The 18,127-nt window shown below is 35.5% G+C and overlaps 1 protein-coding gene across 1 annotated transcript in view; it reads left to right on the plus strand.

The window, feature by feature from the left end:
- PBK (PDZ binding kinase) overlaps positions 1-18,106 on the plus strand; it is a 38,519-nt gene extending 20,413 nt beyond the window's left edge. Inside the window, exons 5-8 of the mRNA XM_056813080.1 lie at positions 1,342-1,511; positions 4,493-4,622; positions 16,651-16,827; positions 17,675-18,106. Of these exons, the coding sequence (XP_056669058.1) occupies positions 1,342-1,511; positions 4,493-4,622; positions 16,651-16,827; positions 17,675-17,871 (674 nt within the window). The 3' untranslated portion in view covers positions 17,872-18,106. The remainder of the gene's footprint in view (positions 1-1,341; positions 1,512-4,492; positions 4,623-16,650; positions 16,828-17,674) is intronic.
- Positions 18,107-18,127: the final 21 nt, after the last annotated feature.

An 18,127-nucleotide genomic window follows, 5' to 3' on the forward strand; every position in this document is an offset into this window, starting at 1 on the left:
TATATTATATATATTTATCTTCCACATTAGAATGTAAGCTTCTGAGGCAAGGACCTTTTTAAAATTTTCTTTATATTCCCAATACTTAGTGACACAAAATGATACAAAGAAATCACTTAGTAAATGTTTATTGATTGATTTCATCAGCCTCTGTTAGGTATACTCAATCTGGCTAGGGATCTGTTAACTCAATATTTTAAGTTACTTTTCATATTTCAAATCTCATTCTTAGATACTATCTTCTTATCTGGTTGTTTACCTGCCAAATTTTTCTCTTTCTGTATCCCTTGGCTTCAAGAAATTAGGAAAATGAGATTTTTGCCCCCTCTTCAGTTTCTTGTCTTAAAACATCAGAGCCATTCACAATAATTTTTACATTCCTTCTAAATCTATTTCCCTTCAGATTCCAAAACAGTTTTCCTAAATGCATTTGTTAAATTTTTGTTGTTCAGTTGTGTCTGACTCTATATGTGACTGTAATGAGTTATTTGTTATTTTGCCTAGGATAAGAATGGATTGTAGCCAGATATAGGGTTTATGAACTGAAATGAAGGTTGCTTTACAATTTGCCATGGAGTTTCTGAGTAGGTCAGAGGAAGACAATTTTCCACAGGGCCTTAGGGAAGGCATTTTGAAAACAACGACATCACTTCTGGGAGACAGACTCAGAGGTTGGTTGGTTCTGGCTTTTCCTCCGATCATCTTTGAAGATATTGGTGAAGATTAAATTTGAAACCATCTTGATATTAAGAGACTTGGAAAGGTGACTGATCAGAAGGCAGAGGAGTTACTGTGCAGTTCTTAGGAACTCCTGGATGTCACAAGAGAGCAACTGCTGGGAGAGTGAGCAGTTTGTAACTCTGACAGACAAAGTTGATCTTTGGCTGGAGAAAGAGAAAGAAACTGGTGGATTTCTATAAATATTAAGTTTATCATTTTGGAAATAGGTTTAGTAAATTAGATTATTATTTTTAGTCAGACAATATAGGTTCAAGGAGAATTTCCTTTTGGTAATCAAGAAAATGTCTCTTGAGAGACAGGTTTTGGGGGGGATATGGATTAGAATTTATTAGTTATGGGGAAATATATTTACCATGATTACCTTAATGTTTCCTTTTCCTTTTTCTCTTCCTTTCAATAAAAGTTTTTTCATATAAATTGTCTGAATAGGATTTCCTTCAATTGCCTAGACCAGCAATTTTCCAGCTGTCGAATCCAGGATCAATCCCAACCTAACCCCCTATTCATAACTAATATAAACCAATATTTATCAGTAACTAGGAATACCAATACAAATTATCTTTCCCTACTCTGATAAGAAAATATCTCTTTTTTTTTAAGGTTATCGGGCATTTGCTCAAGCCCAGGATGGAAGTATGTGTCTTGCTATGGAGTATGGAGGAGAAAAGTCTCTCAACGACTTAATTGAGGAAAGAAATACCAACTGCCATTCTCCTTTCCCAGCTGCTATAATTTTGAAGGTTGCTTTGCACATGGCAAGGGGGTTAAAGGTATATCATTGCCATTATATTTAAAACTTTTTATATAAAACACATCTAAACCAAATATTCATATGTAATTGATAGTACATACTTTACCCTTAAGCACATAGAGAATAATAGTTTTTAACAATATCTTCATCAAATGCAGGGATGTTTTTATTCATTCAAAGAGAATTAAAAATATTTACCAGAAATTTAATTTAGATTGAATCCTTGCCTCTAGTAATCCATGTGACAATGTGTCATTTGTTTCTTTAATGGTAAATTGGTTTTTTAAAATTTCTCAGATCTCACAGAAACATAAAGACACTAACTAATAAAAACATACTAACTTCATGCATAATTTTAAAATTTCTGATAGAACTTGTGATATGCCCATTTGGAATGCCAAATTTTATTATAAAATATGTGCAAGTTATATGAGTTACAAGCAAAGAATTGTTGTATCCAAATCAGGTACCATTTTTAATAGAATTTTGATTGACTAAATAATTTCTATTGACTAAGTATGTGGTATGAATTTTATTATTTATTACAAGGAAAGATTGAAAAAAGATATTCTTAATTTTTTTTAATATTCACAATCTAAAGTCCATATGATATTTTGGAGAGTGAAAGAAAAGGAAGAAGTTTGGATAGCTTTGTACCCCTATCTAGTCATTGTGTAAATATGCATTAAATGATTTACAAGTTAAAAATGGCTTACATCTTAGATCTATTGCATATCATAGTCTCTTTGAAATTCTAGCTTCTTTTGATGGCTCCTTCTAAGGTATTTATAGAAGATATCCATAGATCTCTCTTAAATATGAAAAGTTAAAATTAAAAAGGAAAAGTTAAAGACATAGTATTAGCAATAAGTTGCAATCCCAAAGACTGCAGATAATCAAACTGGTGCATATTAAGGTTGGGAAGACTTCCTTCTTATGAGAGCAGAGGGCAAAGATACCATTTATAACTTTTATTTTTTTTCATTATCCTCAAATAATTGAAAACATTTAAGCTAAATTTGTAAAACTGCTATTTTTGATGATGATGTACTCTATCACCATTTATACTGTATTAAATACATCAAATAGCTGGAGTTGATGGGACTTCATAGTTTTGTTTTTTAAACTATGGTCTAATGTGATCTAAAATTGAGCAAACCCCTGGGGAAGCTAGGTGGCTCAGTGGATTGAGAGCCAGGCCTAGAGATAGGAGGACCCTGGGTTCAAATCTAATCTCAGATACTTCCTAGTTGTGTGACTCTGGAGTAGTCACTTAACCCCTATTGCCTAGCCCTTACTTCTCCTTCTGCCTTGGAACCAATACATAGTATTGATTCTAATATGAAAGGTAAGGGTTTAAAAAATCACTATGGAAAAATTGGAAAGCTTGTTGATCTCATTATGGGGAAAAACTATTTGGTTTGCTTAAAGCCAAGAATAAAGGTTTTTTTGGAGAAATTAATGTTATATATACTCAAATATGAAATTTCTCATTGGTAATATTTTATTGTTTAACCAGACTTCATTTTCATATTTGAGGGGATCTAAAGGCCTGTGGCTATTTTAGTTGGAACCATCACAAGAGGTTTGTATTTTAGCAATTATAATAGCATACATTTTTATAGCCCTTCTTAGCTTTAAAAAATTATCTGATTTGATCTTTACAATAACCCAATGAAATAGGTAGTATAACTTAACTATCCCCATTTTTTTTAATCCTTGCCTTCCATCTTAGAATCAATACTGTGTATTGGTTCCAAGGTAGAATTGTGGTAAGGGTTAAGCAATGGGGGTCAAGTGACTTGCCCAAGGTCACACAGCTGGGACATGTCTGAGGACAGATTTTAACCCAGGACCTCCTTTCTCTAGGCCTGGCTCTCAATCCACTGAGCCACCAGCTCCCCACTAACTATCCCCATTTGATGCAACTAAGTGGTACAATGGATAAAGTTTTGGGGCTCAAGTCAGGAAGACCTGAATTCAAAACTGACCTGAGATACTTACTGCCTATATGACCCTGAGCAAGTCATTTAGCCTTGATCTGCTTCTTTTCCTGCAACTGTAAAATGGGAATAGTAATAGCATCTACTTCTGATGGGTTTTGTGAAGATGATTTCCTCACATACAAATATATTTGTAAAGCACTTAGCATTTACATTCTCATTCCCTAATTCAATATATGAGCAAGCTCTGATAAATATTAACATTATAACCATGTGGTTCCTCTCAGTTGAATATAGTAAAAACCCTTTTTTCCCCACTCTCCATTTGTCATGAATAAATAAGTGAATTTATTTGATCTTTTCTTACTGTGAGACTACATGAAGTACTTGCTGTGTGCATAGAACCGATCTGATCAGGCCAGTCTCTTTACATTATATATGTCATGCTCATTCACATCTCCAAACTTTGTTCATGCCTAGACTGCTTTCTAATCTTCATATACTCCCTAACTCCCACCTCCATGAAACAGTCCCTGGTCAGGCCAGGCATTCCACCTTCCAAATTTCTATAGTACTTATATCTGTACTCTGTTTTTAATAACAAACTGCCTTATATCTCCAAAACTTCAAATGACTAAACAATGCTAAATAGTGAACCTAATTCAAAAGTATATCAATCACTTAGGGGTCTTTGGAAAAAAGGAATTATGAGAAGCAGCATTTAGTAATCATTATGTTTATTATAAAGCATATTATTATTTTGTCCTTACCATCATCATCATGTTTGACCAACCATGCCTGCCAAATTCTTCCTTTGCCCCCAACCGCTTTCTATAAACAGTAAATCTAGCTTTTACTATACTGCAGTTAAAATTATGTGTACTGCTACTGTGTTACAGTTAACATAATGCTTTTTCTTCCTTTAGGAAGAATTAAAATTGATTTTTTTCTATGTTAGAAACTCCATAGTTCATTGTCAGCAACATTGGTATTCTATATCATCCGTTCTCTTTTTTGTAATTCTGTTTATGGATGCTAATTATACAATTTCTTTTAGTATCTGCACCAAGAAAAGAAGCTCCTACATGGAGATATAAAGTCTTCAAATGTCGTAATTAAAGGTGATTTTGAAGCAATTAAAATCTGTGACGTAGGAGTCTCACTGCCACTGGATGAAAATATGACTGGTAAGTAGCTCTTTCTGATTATTATGTATTCATATTATACACCAAAGGTTTTCAACAGAGAAACAGCATAATACAGTAATTAGAGAACTAGCCTTGGAGTCAGGAAACCCTACTTTTTAAGTCACACCTTTGATAGATTATATATATATATATATAATGTTTGAATTGGAATCAATAAGACCTAATTCAAATCTAGCCTCAGACACTTCCTGAGTGGCCCTTAGCAAGTCACTTATACTCTCTCCTCAGTTTCCTTATCTGTAAAATAGGGCTAATACCTCACAGGGTTGTTGTGAGGGTTAGATGAGGTCATATGAATTCTTTGCAAACTTTAAAGAGCAAAGTAGTTAGCTTTTAAACTGGGTCTTTTTAAAGAATTCTCTCATCAGCACTTTCTCTGCAATTTACAGTCTGAAAGTTTCTAGGGTTCCAAGCAAAGTTAAAGGGCTTATTAGTGTGGTGCCTAGATAGAACATTCTAAACACTTTATAAATGTTTGTTGGTTTAACTTGACATTGTCTGGGGCACTAAGAGCGATTTGACCAGGGTCACACAGCCAGGATATGGCAGAGGTTAACCCACATCTTTCTGACATGCAACACTGCCTCTCACTTAGAGTGTATATTTTTTAAACCTTTACATTCCATCTAAGACTCAGTACTGTGTATTGGTTCCCAGGCAGAAGAGCAGTAAGGGCTAGGCAATGGGGGTCAAGTGACTTGCCCAGGGTCACACAGCTGGGAAGTGTCTGAGGCCACATTTGAACCTATGGCTTCCATCTTTAGTCTTGGCTTTCAATCCACTGAGACACCTCACTGCCCCGCTAGGAGGGTATTCTTCAAATGCTTTGGGAGTTGGAATAAGAAAGTATATTGTTAGGATATACGTTCCCTGAAGACAAGGTTGTAGATTTATATACATTTAGCATCTTATGGGTATTTAAGATACTTTAGCCTAGAATTGTTTATTATTTACTGACTAAAATTAGCATTTTTCCTGAAAGCTTAAGAATTCAAATACTTCATCTCATTTTAAAATCATTCGACTTTTGATTTGTAAGGAATAACTAGTTATAAAAGCACCTGCATAAACTTCTGCTGAATATCTGGATTTTTTTTGATGTAACAGGAAAGTAATTTATTTTCTGACATTACCTTGTGATGTTAGTTTTAGAAATTTGTATATATTAACAGCTACATTATTTAAATAGAGCATTTATTAGTCTTTTACTATATGGCAGTTATTGTGCTAAGTCCTAGGAGATACATATGCAAGCGAGACAATTCATAATGGGAAGTTGGAAAGAGGATGACACATTTATAGCTGCATGTGTTAGAAATAGCTGGGAAGTGGGGGCAGGTGGGTAGCTCAGTGGATTAAGAGTCATCCCTAGAGACGGGAGGTCCTAGGTTCAAATCTGGCCTCAGCCACTTCCTAGCTGTGTGACCCTGGGCAAGTCACTTGACCCCCATTGCCTAGCCCTTACCACTCTTCTGCCTTGGAGCCAATACACAGTATTGACTCCAAGACGGAAGGTAAGGGTTTTATAAAAAAAAAAAAGAAATAGCTGGGAAGTGGCATGAAGACCTGGTTCCCAAGCAAGATAAAGCAAAAAACTTTCCTGTTAGAACTAGGGACCCAGAGTCAGTGCAGTATTGCAATTGGAGAGAGGAGAGGAGGGTTACCAACAGGACAGACTGCTTGAGAAGGAGATGATTAGAAAGGTTTTCATGTAATATGAATTAATCCATCAATATTTATTGTATTCAGCATATGCATAGATCTAGAGCTGAAAGGGACTACATTGTTGATCAGTCATTTTTCAGTCATGTCTGACTCTTTGTGACCCCCTTGTGGGGTTTTCTTGGCAAAGCTACTGGAGTGGTTTGTCATTTCCTTTTTTAGCTCATTTTACAGATGAGGAAACTGAGGCCGACAATATTAAATTACTTACCTCCATCACACAGTGTCTGAGGTTTGAACTGAGTCTTTCTGATACCAAGCCTAGCACTCTGTCCACTTATACCACCTAGCTGCCTTGGAAGAAACTTCAGGCATCATCTAGCTCAGTCTCCTCATTTTAGGGATGCAGAAATGGAAACCCTAGTCACTGTGAAGTTTCTCAAAGTATTATTTCGGAATTTCTTTAAAAGGAGACAGTATTTTATAGCAGAATAAGAGCACTGGTTTGGGAATTGGCAGGACATGGTGGGAAGAGGGAAAAGGAATGTACTTGATTCTCAATACACCATGTTTCAGTGATCTCGGATAAGTCATTGAATTTCTTTGGACTTCTGTTCATTCTTGGGTGCATCTTAACAAGTCCGAATCAACATTATATGTAAAATAATGACTAACTTTATATACCTGCATTGTGTTGAATTAAAAGTTGAGGGCATTTGGCAGGTTGATTTTAAATGTTATATAGTATATGGTAAATGTTATTTTGAAGAGCAAGGGTATGTATGTAAATTATTTTTAGAATAGCTGTGAATCTTCCTAGGTTTTGTGTAAAAGTTAACTGGAGGTATTGTCTTTTGACAATGTCACTTTTTGAGATCTAGTATATTTTTTCCTATAATGTGGAAGCTTTCCAAAGTAGTATAAACTGTTTGTTTGGATCATGCTTTTTTAATTTCCTCATTATACAAGTTTATGAGCCATTTAATTTGGAAAGTTAGAGCTAATGGACTTACGGTTGAGGTGCCTGCATTAACAGTTGCAGAAGAACCTAGCACTCATAATGCATACTCCAACAAAGATCTAAAATAGAGCACTAGAAATCTAAATAGGAACTGTAGTATGTGCCTTCATCTTATTCAAGATTGCACAAAAGATAACCAGAAACCCACAGTCACTAGAAAAGAGATAGCATCAGAAAAGCCTGTGTGTGAGTGCAGATGAACAAAAACCTACCACGAACCAGAGATGCTCCAGGGACAACTAAACCTGGAAGGATTGGACAAGGTAACTCCAGCGGCTGGAAGGCAGCAGGGCTTAAATTGAGATACCTCAGGGGCTCAGGATGTCTGCAGCACCCTTACCTGCTGAAACTTCTAGGGTCATGGAGACTGCGGTATTTTCGACCCCAGATATCCACAACAGCTTGAAACTTGCTAGCAACTCTGAGGACAGCTACATCAGGAGAAATGGAAATCAGCAATGGGAGGCTAGGTAATGGAAACTATCAATAAATAGGACTTCGGCACCCTATCCAAGAGAGCAAGGTGGAGCCTGACCTTTGCAAAAAGTCCCCAAAAAGAAACTGAGGCTGGAGATATAAGTAAATAGAAGACACTGAACCCTTGTAAGAAATATGGGTCTAGATACACACAAGATAAACCCAAGAGAAGAGAGGAATTCCACAATAACTATAACCAGAGCCTCAAGGACCAGAAGAATTTATGGAAGAAATTAAGTGAGTGATTAAAAATGGAATTGGAATTGGAATAAGATAATATTAACTAAATTTACTCATTCATTACCATGTCAGTCAAAATACCAAACTTAAAGATTTAGAAAAAAAGTAATTTGGAATCTAAAACTCAAGAATTTCCAGGGAAGTAATAGAAGAAAGAGAGAAAGAAAGTCCATGTTTACAAAATATGCTTTAAAACAATCATGAAAACTATCTGGTACTGGTTAAAAAGAGAAAAGTCAGTAAGTAGAACAGTCTAGGCACACAACAGACAGAAGCAGATATAGATATATATATAGCAACACAGTGGCTAGACTTCAGCTACAGGGATAAATTTCACTTTTTGGCAAATTTGTTCAGAAAACCTCAAAGCAATTTCTGGCAGAAATTAGATTTAGAGCAATATGCCATATCCCATGATAAGCTCTAATTGGATAATAACATAGATATGAGAAGTTATACAAAAAGCAAATTAGAGGCACACAGGAGATATTAAAAAAATAGAAAAGCCATTCTTTGGAGAATGGCAAAACAAGGTGGTATGATTATGAAAGAATATTATTTGTACCATAAGAAATCATAAAGGGGATGATTCCACAGAAACCTGGAAATCTTGGATGTAACAGTCCACACCTGTGTATGCACAAGGGAAATAATCTGTAAGGATTGTCTTAGGAAAGCCCATGCTCAGTCCTGCGCATGGCAAGAAAGGCATTGACCTTTGATCCCAGCATTCCTAAGGTTTAGGCATGAACTCAGGTTTCTTTGTGCTCACCTGGCTGAGACAAACTATTCCTCTGCCTTGTCATAATTTGCAACTGAACCAATGGCAATCCACTGTGTCTTTATTAATATGTATTATGTACATTTGCATCTCAATGCCAATAAATATGAGCCCATTGCACAGAAAGCAAGTCCTTATCACCTTTCACCTGTCTCTGTCTTTCCTGGAACTTGGCCTCTGGCCAAGAATCAGCTTTTCTCCTGGAATTTCCTTTATTTCTGTGAATCTCTTTCTCTCTTTCTTAATCTCCTACCCTCTAGCCCGAATGATCCTTGATTAGAGCTCTAACTGCTTTTCTTGGTTTTTCTCTCAGCTAATCTCTAAACTCATTGCTTACTCCCCTGTGTTGATTTAAAATTACCTAACTGTTTCATGTCCTTGTGAAAGTTAAGTAGCTGGAGCTTGATCTGTGTAGCTCAATTACTATTAATATTGCGTGGGTGTCTGCCTCCTTCTTATCCATCCCCTTGGCTTCAGCCCCTTTCCCCCAAGGTCAACCTTCTATCTTTCCTTTCTTGTGAGGGCTACGGGCCAACCCCTCTCATTGAATGAACTGATGAAGAAGAGTAAAGTGTATAGAACTTGGAGAACAATTTATTTTATAATAATGACATTGTTTTAAAAAAAAAAGCTTTGAAAATCTAAGAACTCTGATCCATGCAGTGACCAACCATAACTTCAAAGAACTATTGAAAAAGAATTCTACCCACAGAGGGTTGCTGGACACAAGGTACATTTTTTGACATAGCCTATGTATATAGATGCTTGTTTGTTACAAGGGAGTTTTTTTTAAGTGGGAGAGAGGGAGATAAATGACCAGTAATAGTGATGTCAAAGAAAAAAAGATCTAAAGCATTTTTTAACTGTGCAGAGAACAAAAGGAAGATCAAAGAAAGATAATAACAAGCAGGGCATCTTTGAAATTAATTAACCTGTTGAATTTTTTTTAAGCAAGTAATACAGAATAGAGATTTACATTTCATATATAATTATTCATTGTCTGTGGCAGTGTTCATATTTTATTGATGTTTGGTCAAGTTCAGAATAATAAAAAGATACAAATTAATTTAAAAATTATAGCTTATATATACACATATGCTGGTCAACTTGTCATTTAATATTGCCCAGCTGGCTTTCAGCATAGTGGGATAAGTTCTATCCTACTTGGTCTGTCTTCTACCCTTTCCTACTAAACCATAGGGAAGGGATTTTGTTAACAAAGGTGGTCTTTAGTTTCTATAAGATTTTTCATGCCTTGGAGGCAGCTGGGTGGCTCAATGGATTGAGAGCCAGGCCTAGAAATGGGAGGATACTAGGTTCAAATCTGACCTCAGACACTTCCTAGCTATGTGACCCTGGGCAAGTCACTTAACCCTATTGCCTGGCTCTTACTACTTTTCTGCCTTGGAACCAATACATAGTACTGATTCTAAGACAAAAGGTAAGGGTAAGGGTTTAAAAAAAAAAAAGATTTCTCATGCCTTAATGCTAAATTTCTAAACACCAAAATTTCTTTGGTTAGAGATGTAAACAAGATACTGGAAAAAGGTTTGTGACCTAGCCTGTTGCCCCTAGCAGTTCATTGCCATTCTGCCCTATTGCTGCCTAGTTAAGGACCATAGATGTATAGTATATTTCCTCAATATTTGCTACTGTGCCTGGCATAGCAAGTGCTTCATAATTGCTTGTTGGATACTCTATAGCATGTAGTTAACTTATACTAAAATTTCAAAGATGCATATTGAGATATAGGGCTCTATATGCCTAGAAAGTTAAGTTTTTAGCAAGACTCAGAGATAACAGAAGGGAAATCCAGATGAAGGCACGTTAGTATCCTTCAAGATTTACTAAATAACAATAAGAGAAAGGTCTTCAGTAAGTTGGGTTGATCCTCTGGAGGATTGGTGAGATAATAAAGACAAAGATCTCACAGGATGGGAATTTGGATTTGGCTATTATAAGGTTGTTAGGATTTAGATCACTGATTTTAAAATTTTTTCAGATTTTTTAAAAAATGTTTTTATTTTTTTAGTTACATGTAGAATTTTTTGGAAATTTTATTTTATTTTTTATTTTTAATATTAAAATTATTTTTCCATGGTTACATGATTCATGTCTTCTCCCCTCTCCCAGAGTTGACAAGCAGTTCCACTAGGTTATGGATGTATTATCACTCAAAATCTATTTCCATATGTTTGTAATAGAGTAATCTTTTAAAACCAAACCCCAGATCATATACCCATATACACAAGTGATAAATCATATGTTTTCTTCTGCATTTCCATTCCAACTATTCTTTCTCTAGCTGTGGATAGCATTCTTTCTCATAAGTCTCTCAGAATTGTCCTGGGTAATTGCATTGGTATTAGTAGCAAACTCCATTACATTTGATCATCCCTCAATGTTTTAGTTACTGTGTATATTCCTCATCTTTTGTTCTTCGATATGAATTTTATTATTATTATTTAGTCCTATAAAATAGTTTTTGGTAGTTTGATAGGTATAGCATGAATAAGTAAATTAATTTAGGTAAGATTGTAATTTTTATTATATTAGCTCATCCTACTCATGAACAATTAATATTTTTCCAATTATTTAAATCTAGTTTTATTTGTATGAAAAGTGTTTTGTAATTGTGTTCATATAATTCCTATGTTTATCTTGGCAGATAGATTCCCAAATATCTTATATTATCTAGAGTGATTTTTAAACAGAGTTTCTCTTTATAAGTCTTGCTGCTGATTTTTGTTGTAAATATATAGAAATGCTGACAATTTGTGTGAGTTTATTTTGTATCCTGCAACTCTGCTAAAGTTAGTAATTTTGTCTACTAGCATTTTAGTTGGTTTTCTAGGATTCTCTAAGTATACCATCATATCATCTTTTTTTTTTTAACCTTTCATCTTGGAATCAATACTGTGTTTTGGTTCCAAGGCAGAAGAGTGGTAAGGGCTAGGCAATGGGGGTCAAGTGACTTGTCCATGATCACACAGCTAGGAAGTTGCTAGGGCCAGATTTGAACCTAGGACCACCCAGCTGCCCCTCATATTGTCTTGCAGAGTGATAGTTTAGTTTCCTCATTGTCTTCTTTAATTCCTTCCATTTCTTTTTCTTCTTTAATATAGCCAACATTCCTAATACAATATTAAATAGTAGTGGTGACAATGGACATCCTTGGTTCACTCCTGGTCTTATTGGGGAGGCTTCTAATTTATCCCCATTGCAGATGATGCTTGCTGATGGTTTTTAATATATACTGTTTATTATTTTGAGGAAAGGCCCTTTTGTTCTTGTGCTTTCTAGTGTTTTTAGTAGGAATGGGTGTTGTATTTTGTCAAGGGCTTTTTCTACATCTATTGAGATAATCATGTGATTTCTGTTAGTTTGATTATTGATATGGTCAATTATGTGGATGGTTTCCCTAATATTAAGCAAGCCTTGCATTCCTGATATAAATCCCACTTGGTTATAGTGATCTTTATGATATATTGCTGTAGTCTCTTTGATAGTATTTTATTTAAGATTTTTGCATCTATATTCATTAAGGAAATTGATCTATAATTTTCTTTCTTTTTTTTGGTCTTCCTGGCTTGGATATCAATACCATATTTGTGTCAAGAGAAGAACTTGGTAGAACTCCTTCTTTGCCTATTTTGTCAAATAGTTTGAATAATATTGGGATTAGTTGTTCTTTAAATGTTTGATAGAATTCACTTGTGAATCCATCTGGATCTGGGCATTTTTTCCTGAGGAGTTCATTGATGGCTTGTTCAATTTCTTTTTTCTGACATGGGATTATTTAAGTATCTTATTTTTTCTTTTGTTAAACTAGGCAATTTATATTTTTGTAAATATTTATCCATTTCACCTAGATTGTCATATAATTGAGCAAAATAGCTCCTAATAATTGCCTTAATTGGAGGTGTTCTCTTTTTTTAAAAAATTATATAAATCGATATTTTATTTGTTTTTTTTTCATAGAATCAGCTTATTTAATAAGCTTATTATTTAATATTTCAGTAGCTTATTTAATAGTTCAGTAGCTCTTTTACTTTCAAAGTTATTATTAATTTCTCCTTTGATTTTTAGGATTTCCAGTTTAGTCTTTATCTGGGGCTTTTTAATTCATTATTCTAATTTTTTTAGTTGCATGCCCAGTTCATTGATCTCTCTTTTCTCTATTTTGTTGATATAAGCACTCAGGGATCTAACTTTTCCCCAAGAGCACTGGTTTGGCTGTATCCCATGAATTTTGACGTGTTGTCTTTTCATTGTCATTTTCTTCAGTGAAATCAGTGATTGTTTCTATGATTTGTTCTTTGACTCACCAGTTTTGAAGGATTAGATTAGCTTCTAATTAATTTTTAACTTGCCTCTCCATGAAACATTATTAATTATAATTTTTATCACATGATCTGAAAAAGTCAGTCTTTGTATATGTACCATGTGCTGCTGAAAAGACTGTATATTCCTTTTTATCCCTATTTGGTTTTCTCCAGATATCCATTAACTCTAATTCTTATAAAATTTCATTCATTTCCCTGCTTTCTTATTTATTTTTTGGTTTGATTTATCTCGTTCTGATAGGGGAAGGTTGAGGTCCTTCACTAATAATTTTATTACCTATTTCCTTCTGAAGCTTCTTTAGTTTTTCCTTTAAAAACCTGGATACCATTTGTTGCATATATATATACTGAGTACTGAGACTCATTATCTATACTGCCTTTTATCAATATGTAATTTCCTTTATCTCTTTATCAGATCTATTTTTGCTTTAACTTTGTCTGAGATCATGATTGCTACTCCTTCCTTCTTTGTCTTAATCAAAGCCCAGTAGATTCTGTTTCAGCCTCTTAATATTACCCTGTGTGTCTCCTTGCCTCAAATGTGTTTCTTGTAAACAACATATGGGAGGATTCTGGTTTTTTAATCCATTCTGCTGTCCTCTTCAATTTTATGGGTAAGTTTATCCCATTTATATTAACAGTTATGATTACTATCTGTGTATTCCCCTCCATTTTGACTTCTTTTAATCCTGACCTTTCTCTTTTCACTCTTTTCCCTCCCCTCTAATGTTTTGCTTTTAATCTGTCCCCTCCCTTCCCTCTTCCTTATATTACTCCCCACCACCTCCTTTCTTATTACCCTCCTTCTCTATAGGGTCTTTTGATCACCTCCTCCCCCAGCCTTTCCCTTCTTTATTTTACTCCCCTCCCCCCATCCCATTTCTTATTCCCCTTCCACTTGTCTATACAGTAAGATAGGATTCTATACCCCAGGGCAGGGGTCCCCAAACTTTTTACAAAGAAGGCCAGTTCACTGTCCCTCAGACTGTTGGAGGGCCGGACTATAAAAAAAACTATGAACAAATCTGTATACTGCTGTTTAGGATAACAGAGGCTACAGCACTGGCTGTGATGTGTCTGTCACACTTTGTATAGACCTATCATTGTCACCTCTCTACTGGGTAGCAGTATACACAGTGTGAAATCCCCTCCCCCAGATCACTGCTCACCATGCTGAGGTCTTCCATTGTGCAGCCATATAATCCTTTGCATGATGCCTCATTCTCATTCAGTTATTCTCAGAACAGGGCGCCACGCAAAGGATTATGTCACTGGAGTACAGGACGTGAGCGACGCCACACTTTGAGGCGCCACCACATACAGTGCTCCTCTCATTGACCACCAATGAAAGAGGTGCCCCTTCAGGAAGTATGTGGGGGGGCAGATAAATTACCTCAGGGGGCTGCAGTTTGGGGACCCCAGCCCCAGGGGACCTGGCTATACTTCCCTCTGAGCCAATTCCCATTCCTCTCTTCCATTGTATTAGTTTTCTTCCTCCACCTTCCCCCATGCCTCTTTATGTGATATAATGTACCCCACTTTACTTTTCTCTTCTCATTTCTCTTAGTATTATTCTTTTTTTTTGACATATTATCTTAAACAGCTTACTATACTCCCTCTATGCATACTTCTAACTACTATGATAATGATAAAAAAATTTTAAGAGTTACATATATTCATCTCTCTTATAGGAATATAGACAATTTGTTCTAATTCAAGTCCTTAAATTTTTTCTCTTTTTTTCTCTTTTTGTACTTCTCTTGAATTTTATGTTTGGGTATCAAATGTTCTGTTTAAGTTTGGTCTTTTCTTCAGAAATACTTAGGAATCTTCTATTTTATTAAATGACCATGAAAGAATATAGTCAGTTTTGATGGGTGGGTGATTATTGGTTGTAAACCCAGTTCCCTTGCCTTCTGGAATATCATATTCAAAGCCTTATGGCACTTCAGTTTGGAAGCTGCCAGATCCTATGTAATCCTGACTGGTGCTCTGTGATATCTGAATTGTTTCTTTCTGAATACTTGCAGTATTTTTTTCTTGGCCTGGAAGCTCTTCAACTTGGTTATAACATTCCTAGGAGTTGTCATTTGGGGATTTATGAAGGAGGTGACCTGTGGATTTTTTTCAATCTCTCTTTACCAAACTCTTGTTCAAGAATATCAGGGCTGTTTTCTTTGATAATTTCTTTCTTTCTTTTTTTTTTAAACCCTTACTTTCCATCTTGGAGTCAATACTGTGTATTGGCTCCAAGGCAGAAGAGTGGTAAGGGCTAGGCAATGGGGGTTAAATGACTTGCCCAGGGTCACATAGCTGGGAAGTGTCTGAGGCCAGATTTGAAACTAGAACCGTCTCTAGACCTGGCTCTCAATCCACTGAGCTACCCAGCTGCCCCCTTGATAATTTCTTTTAATATGTCTAGGCTTTTTTTTGGTCATGACTTTGAGGCAATGGAATTAAATTGTCTCTTCTGGATCTATTTTCCATCTCAATTATTTTCTTAGTGAGGTTTTTTTCATTCTTTTGATTTTGTTTTATTGTTTCTTGATGTCTCTGTGAAGTCATTAGCTTATATTTGCCCAATTCTAATTTTTAAAAGCTGAATTTCTTCCATGATCTTTTGATTCTTCTTTTCATGTGCTTTTTTTTTATTCCTTTTTGAATTCTTCCAAAGCCTGAGTCCAATTTCCAGGTGGGGGTTCTATTTGTTTTTTTAGGTTTTGCTTATAGTTCCTTGTATCTCATCATCCTCTGTTGTTTCTGCTCTCTGGTCTTTTTCCCCATAGAAACTTTCAATAGTTACCTTCTTTTTCTGGTATTTACTTATTTTCTCAGGTTTTTGTTCGTTTGTTTTTTGCCTGTGGGCTGTAAGCTCTCTCTCTCTCTCTCTCTCTCTCTCTCTCTCTCTTTCTCTCTCTCTCTCTCTCTCTCTCTCTCTCTCTCTCTCTCTCTCTCTCTCTCTCTCTCTCTCTCTCTCTCTCTCTCTCTCTCTGTCTCTCTCTCTGTCTCTCTCTCTCCTCCCTGCCTGCCTGCCTCCCTCCCTCCAAGGCAAAAGGTATCCAACCAGATAGATCCTTGATCCTCCCTGCCAGCTGTTGTTGTAGGCATGGGGCCTCAAGGGATGTCTGAGGTCATCCTTCTCCACTGCAGCCCGATCCCAGGGTCCTAAAGTCAGCCTACACCTAATTATAGATCCCAGCACTGTAGGTTGATGTAGGAGAGGGGAGGGGGTCAGGGTAGAGGGTTGACCAAGACTTCTCTCTGTGTGCAATTTTGTTTCTGGTCCCCTCCTTATCCTGTGAAAATTGACTCTTTTCTGCCTATGTTTCAAGTTGTATTCTGTAGGAGAGGTCTGTTACCCTTTCAAAGCAATTGTAGACTATCTGGTAAGTGAAGTTACATTGATATATTTTCCATCAAAACTGAAGAATAAACATTTAATTTCCAATAGTGATTGGATCCATATATTAATCCTTTCAGTGAGTGACCCTGAGGCGCATTACATTGGCACAGAACCCTGGAAACCAAAGGAAGCTCTGGAAGAATGTGGTATCATTACTGATAAAGCTGACATATTTGCCTTTGGCCTAACTCTTTGGGAGATGTTGACCCTAACCATTCCACATGTTAATCTTCCAGAGGATGAGGATGATGAAGGTATATAAGTATGCTGCTGTTTTATATACTAATCCTGCTCACCTTAAACTAAAGAGTTTAAAACTAAGGTTTGTAAAATGCAACAAACATTGAAATACTTAATGCAAACTTGACTCATTCAATATATATATTTGCATTTAGCTAACATGTTTAAAAACATTTGTTGTATAATTTAGTAGCTTACTAAAGAAGCTTTTCAATATTTCTGAGACATAAATGCTAAATGCAGGTATGGCTTAGGAGTACACAGATAAAGTAAAGGAAATACTAATAATCCAGTGAGATATCTCAAGAGTTTACTTATTTGAAGTATAAGGAGACCCATTTTCCAATATGTTTAATAATGCCTAGTTAATAAATACTCAACTAATGATTCATGAATTTAAGGCTTTTACCAAAATAGTTTTAAATTCCTGATTAGAAATGTTTTTTTTCCTGGAGACTCTTATTGACATCTATTGATATTAGGTTATGAAAAAGTAGTTCCTTATACAAGTTGGCATGACCCAATTAGGATAAACTTTAAGATGAGAGGTAATATTCTTTCCATTAGAGTTTGTCTTAGACTTCTTGAGAAGCTTGTCATAGGGTCTTATGGAAAGAATGGAGAGTCAGATGACTTAATTTAGTAATAGTATGCCTGTTTTGCAACACTTTACAGTTTACAAGCACTTTCTTAGGATTACCATTTCACCTCTGGGAATTAGTTTCCTCATCTGGAAAATGGAGGCAATGAACTCTTATGAACACTAAGATCCCTTCTAAGTCTATGGACTTAAACTGACTTTTTTCTTTTAATTAGCCATAATTTATATTAACAGTTTATATCTTTAACTTTATTGAACAGACAAAACTTTTGATGAGAGCATGTTTGATGATGAAGCATACTATGAAGCACTGGGAACAAGGCCAGCCATTAATATGGAAGAATTGGATGAATCATATCAAAAAGTAATTGAACTGTTTTCTGTTTGCACTAATGAGAATCCTAAAGACCGTCCCTCAGCTGCATACATAGTTGAAGCTTTGGAAATGAATATATAACAGCCTTTTATTAATTAGGATTTCCTAAAATAATCTAATAAGAAATTATGAGCTTCCTTAGAAATTGCTTTAGAATTTCTAATACTCGTGTTCATTTTTTACTTATGATGCCTGCCTTTTAGATGTATTGCCGTCAGTGGGTCTTCATTATATTCCACGTGACCCTCATACTCAAGTGCTCCTGGAGAGTTGCTTTGCAAACTTAAAAAACTGCCAATAAAGAACTTTAGTCTTAGTTTTTTTTCTAAATTTTTTC

The sequence above is a fragment of the Monodelphis domestica genome, chromosome 1 (genome assembly GCF_027887165.1).
Source record: "Monodelphis domestica isolate mMonDom1 chromosome 1, mMonDom1.pri, whole genome shotgun sequence".
Lineage (NCBI taxonomy): Eukaryota > Metazoa > Chordata > Mammalia > Didelphimorphia > Didelphidae > Monodelphis > Monodelphis domestica.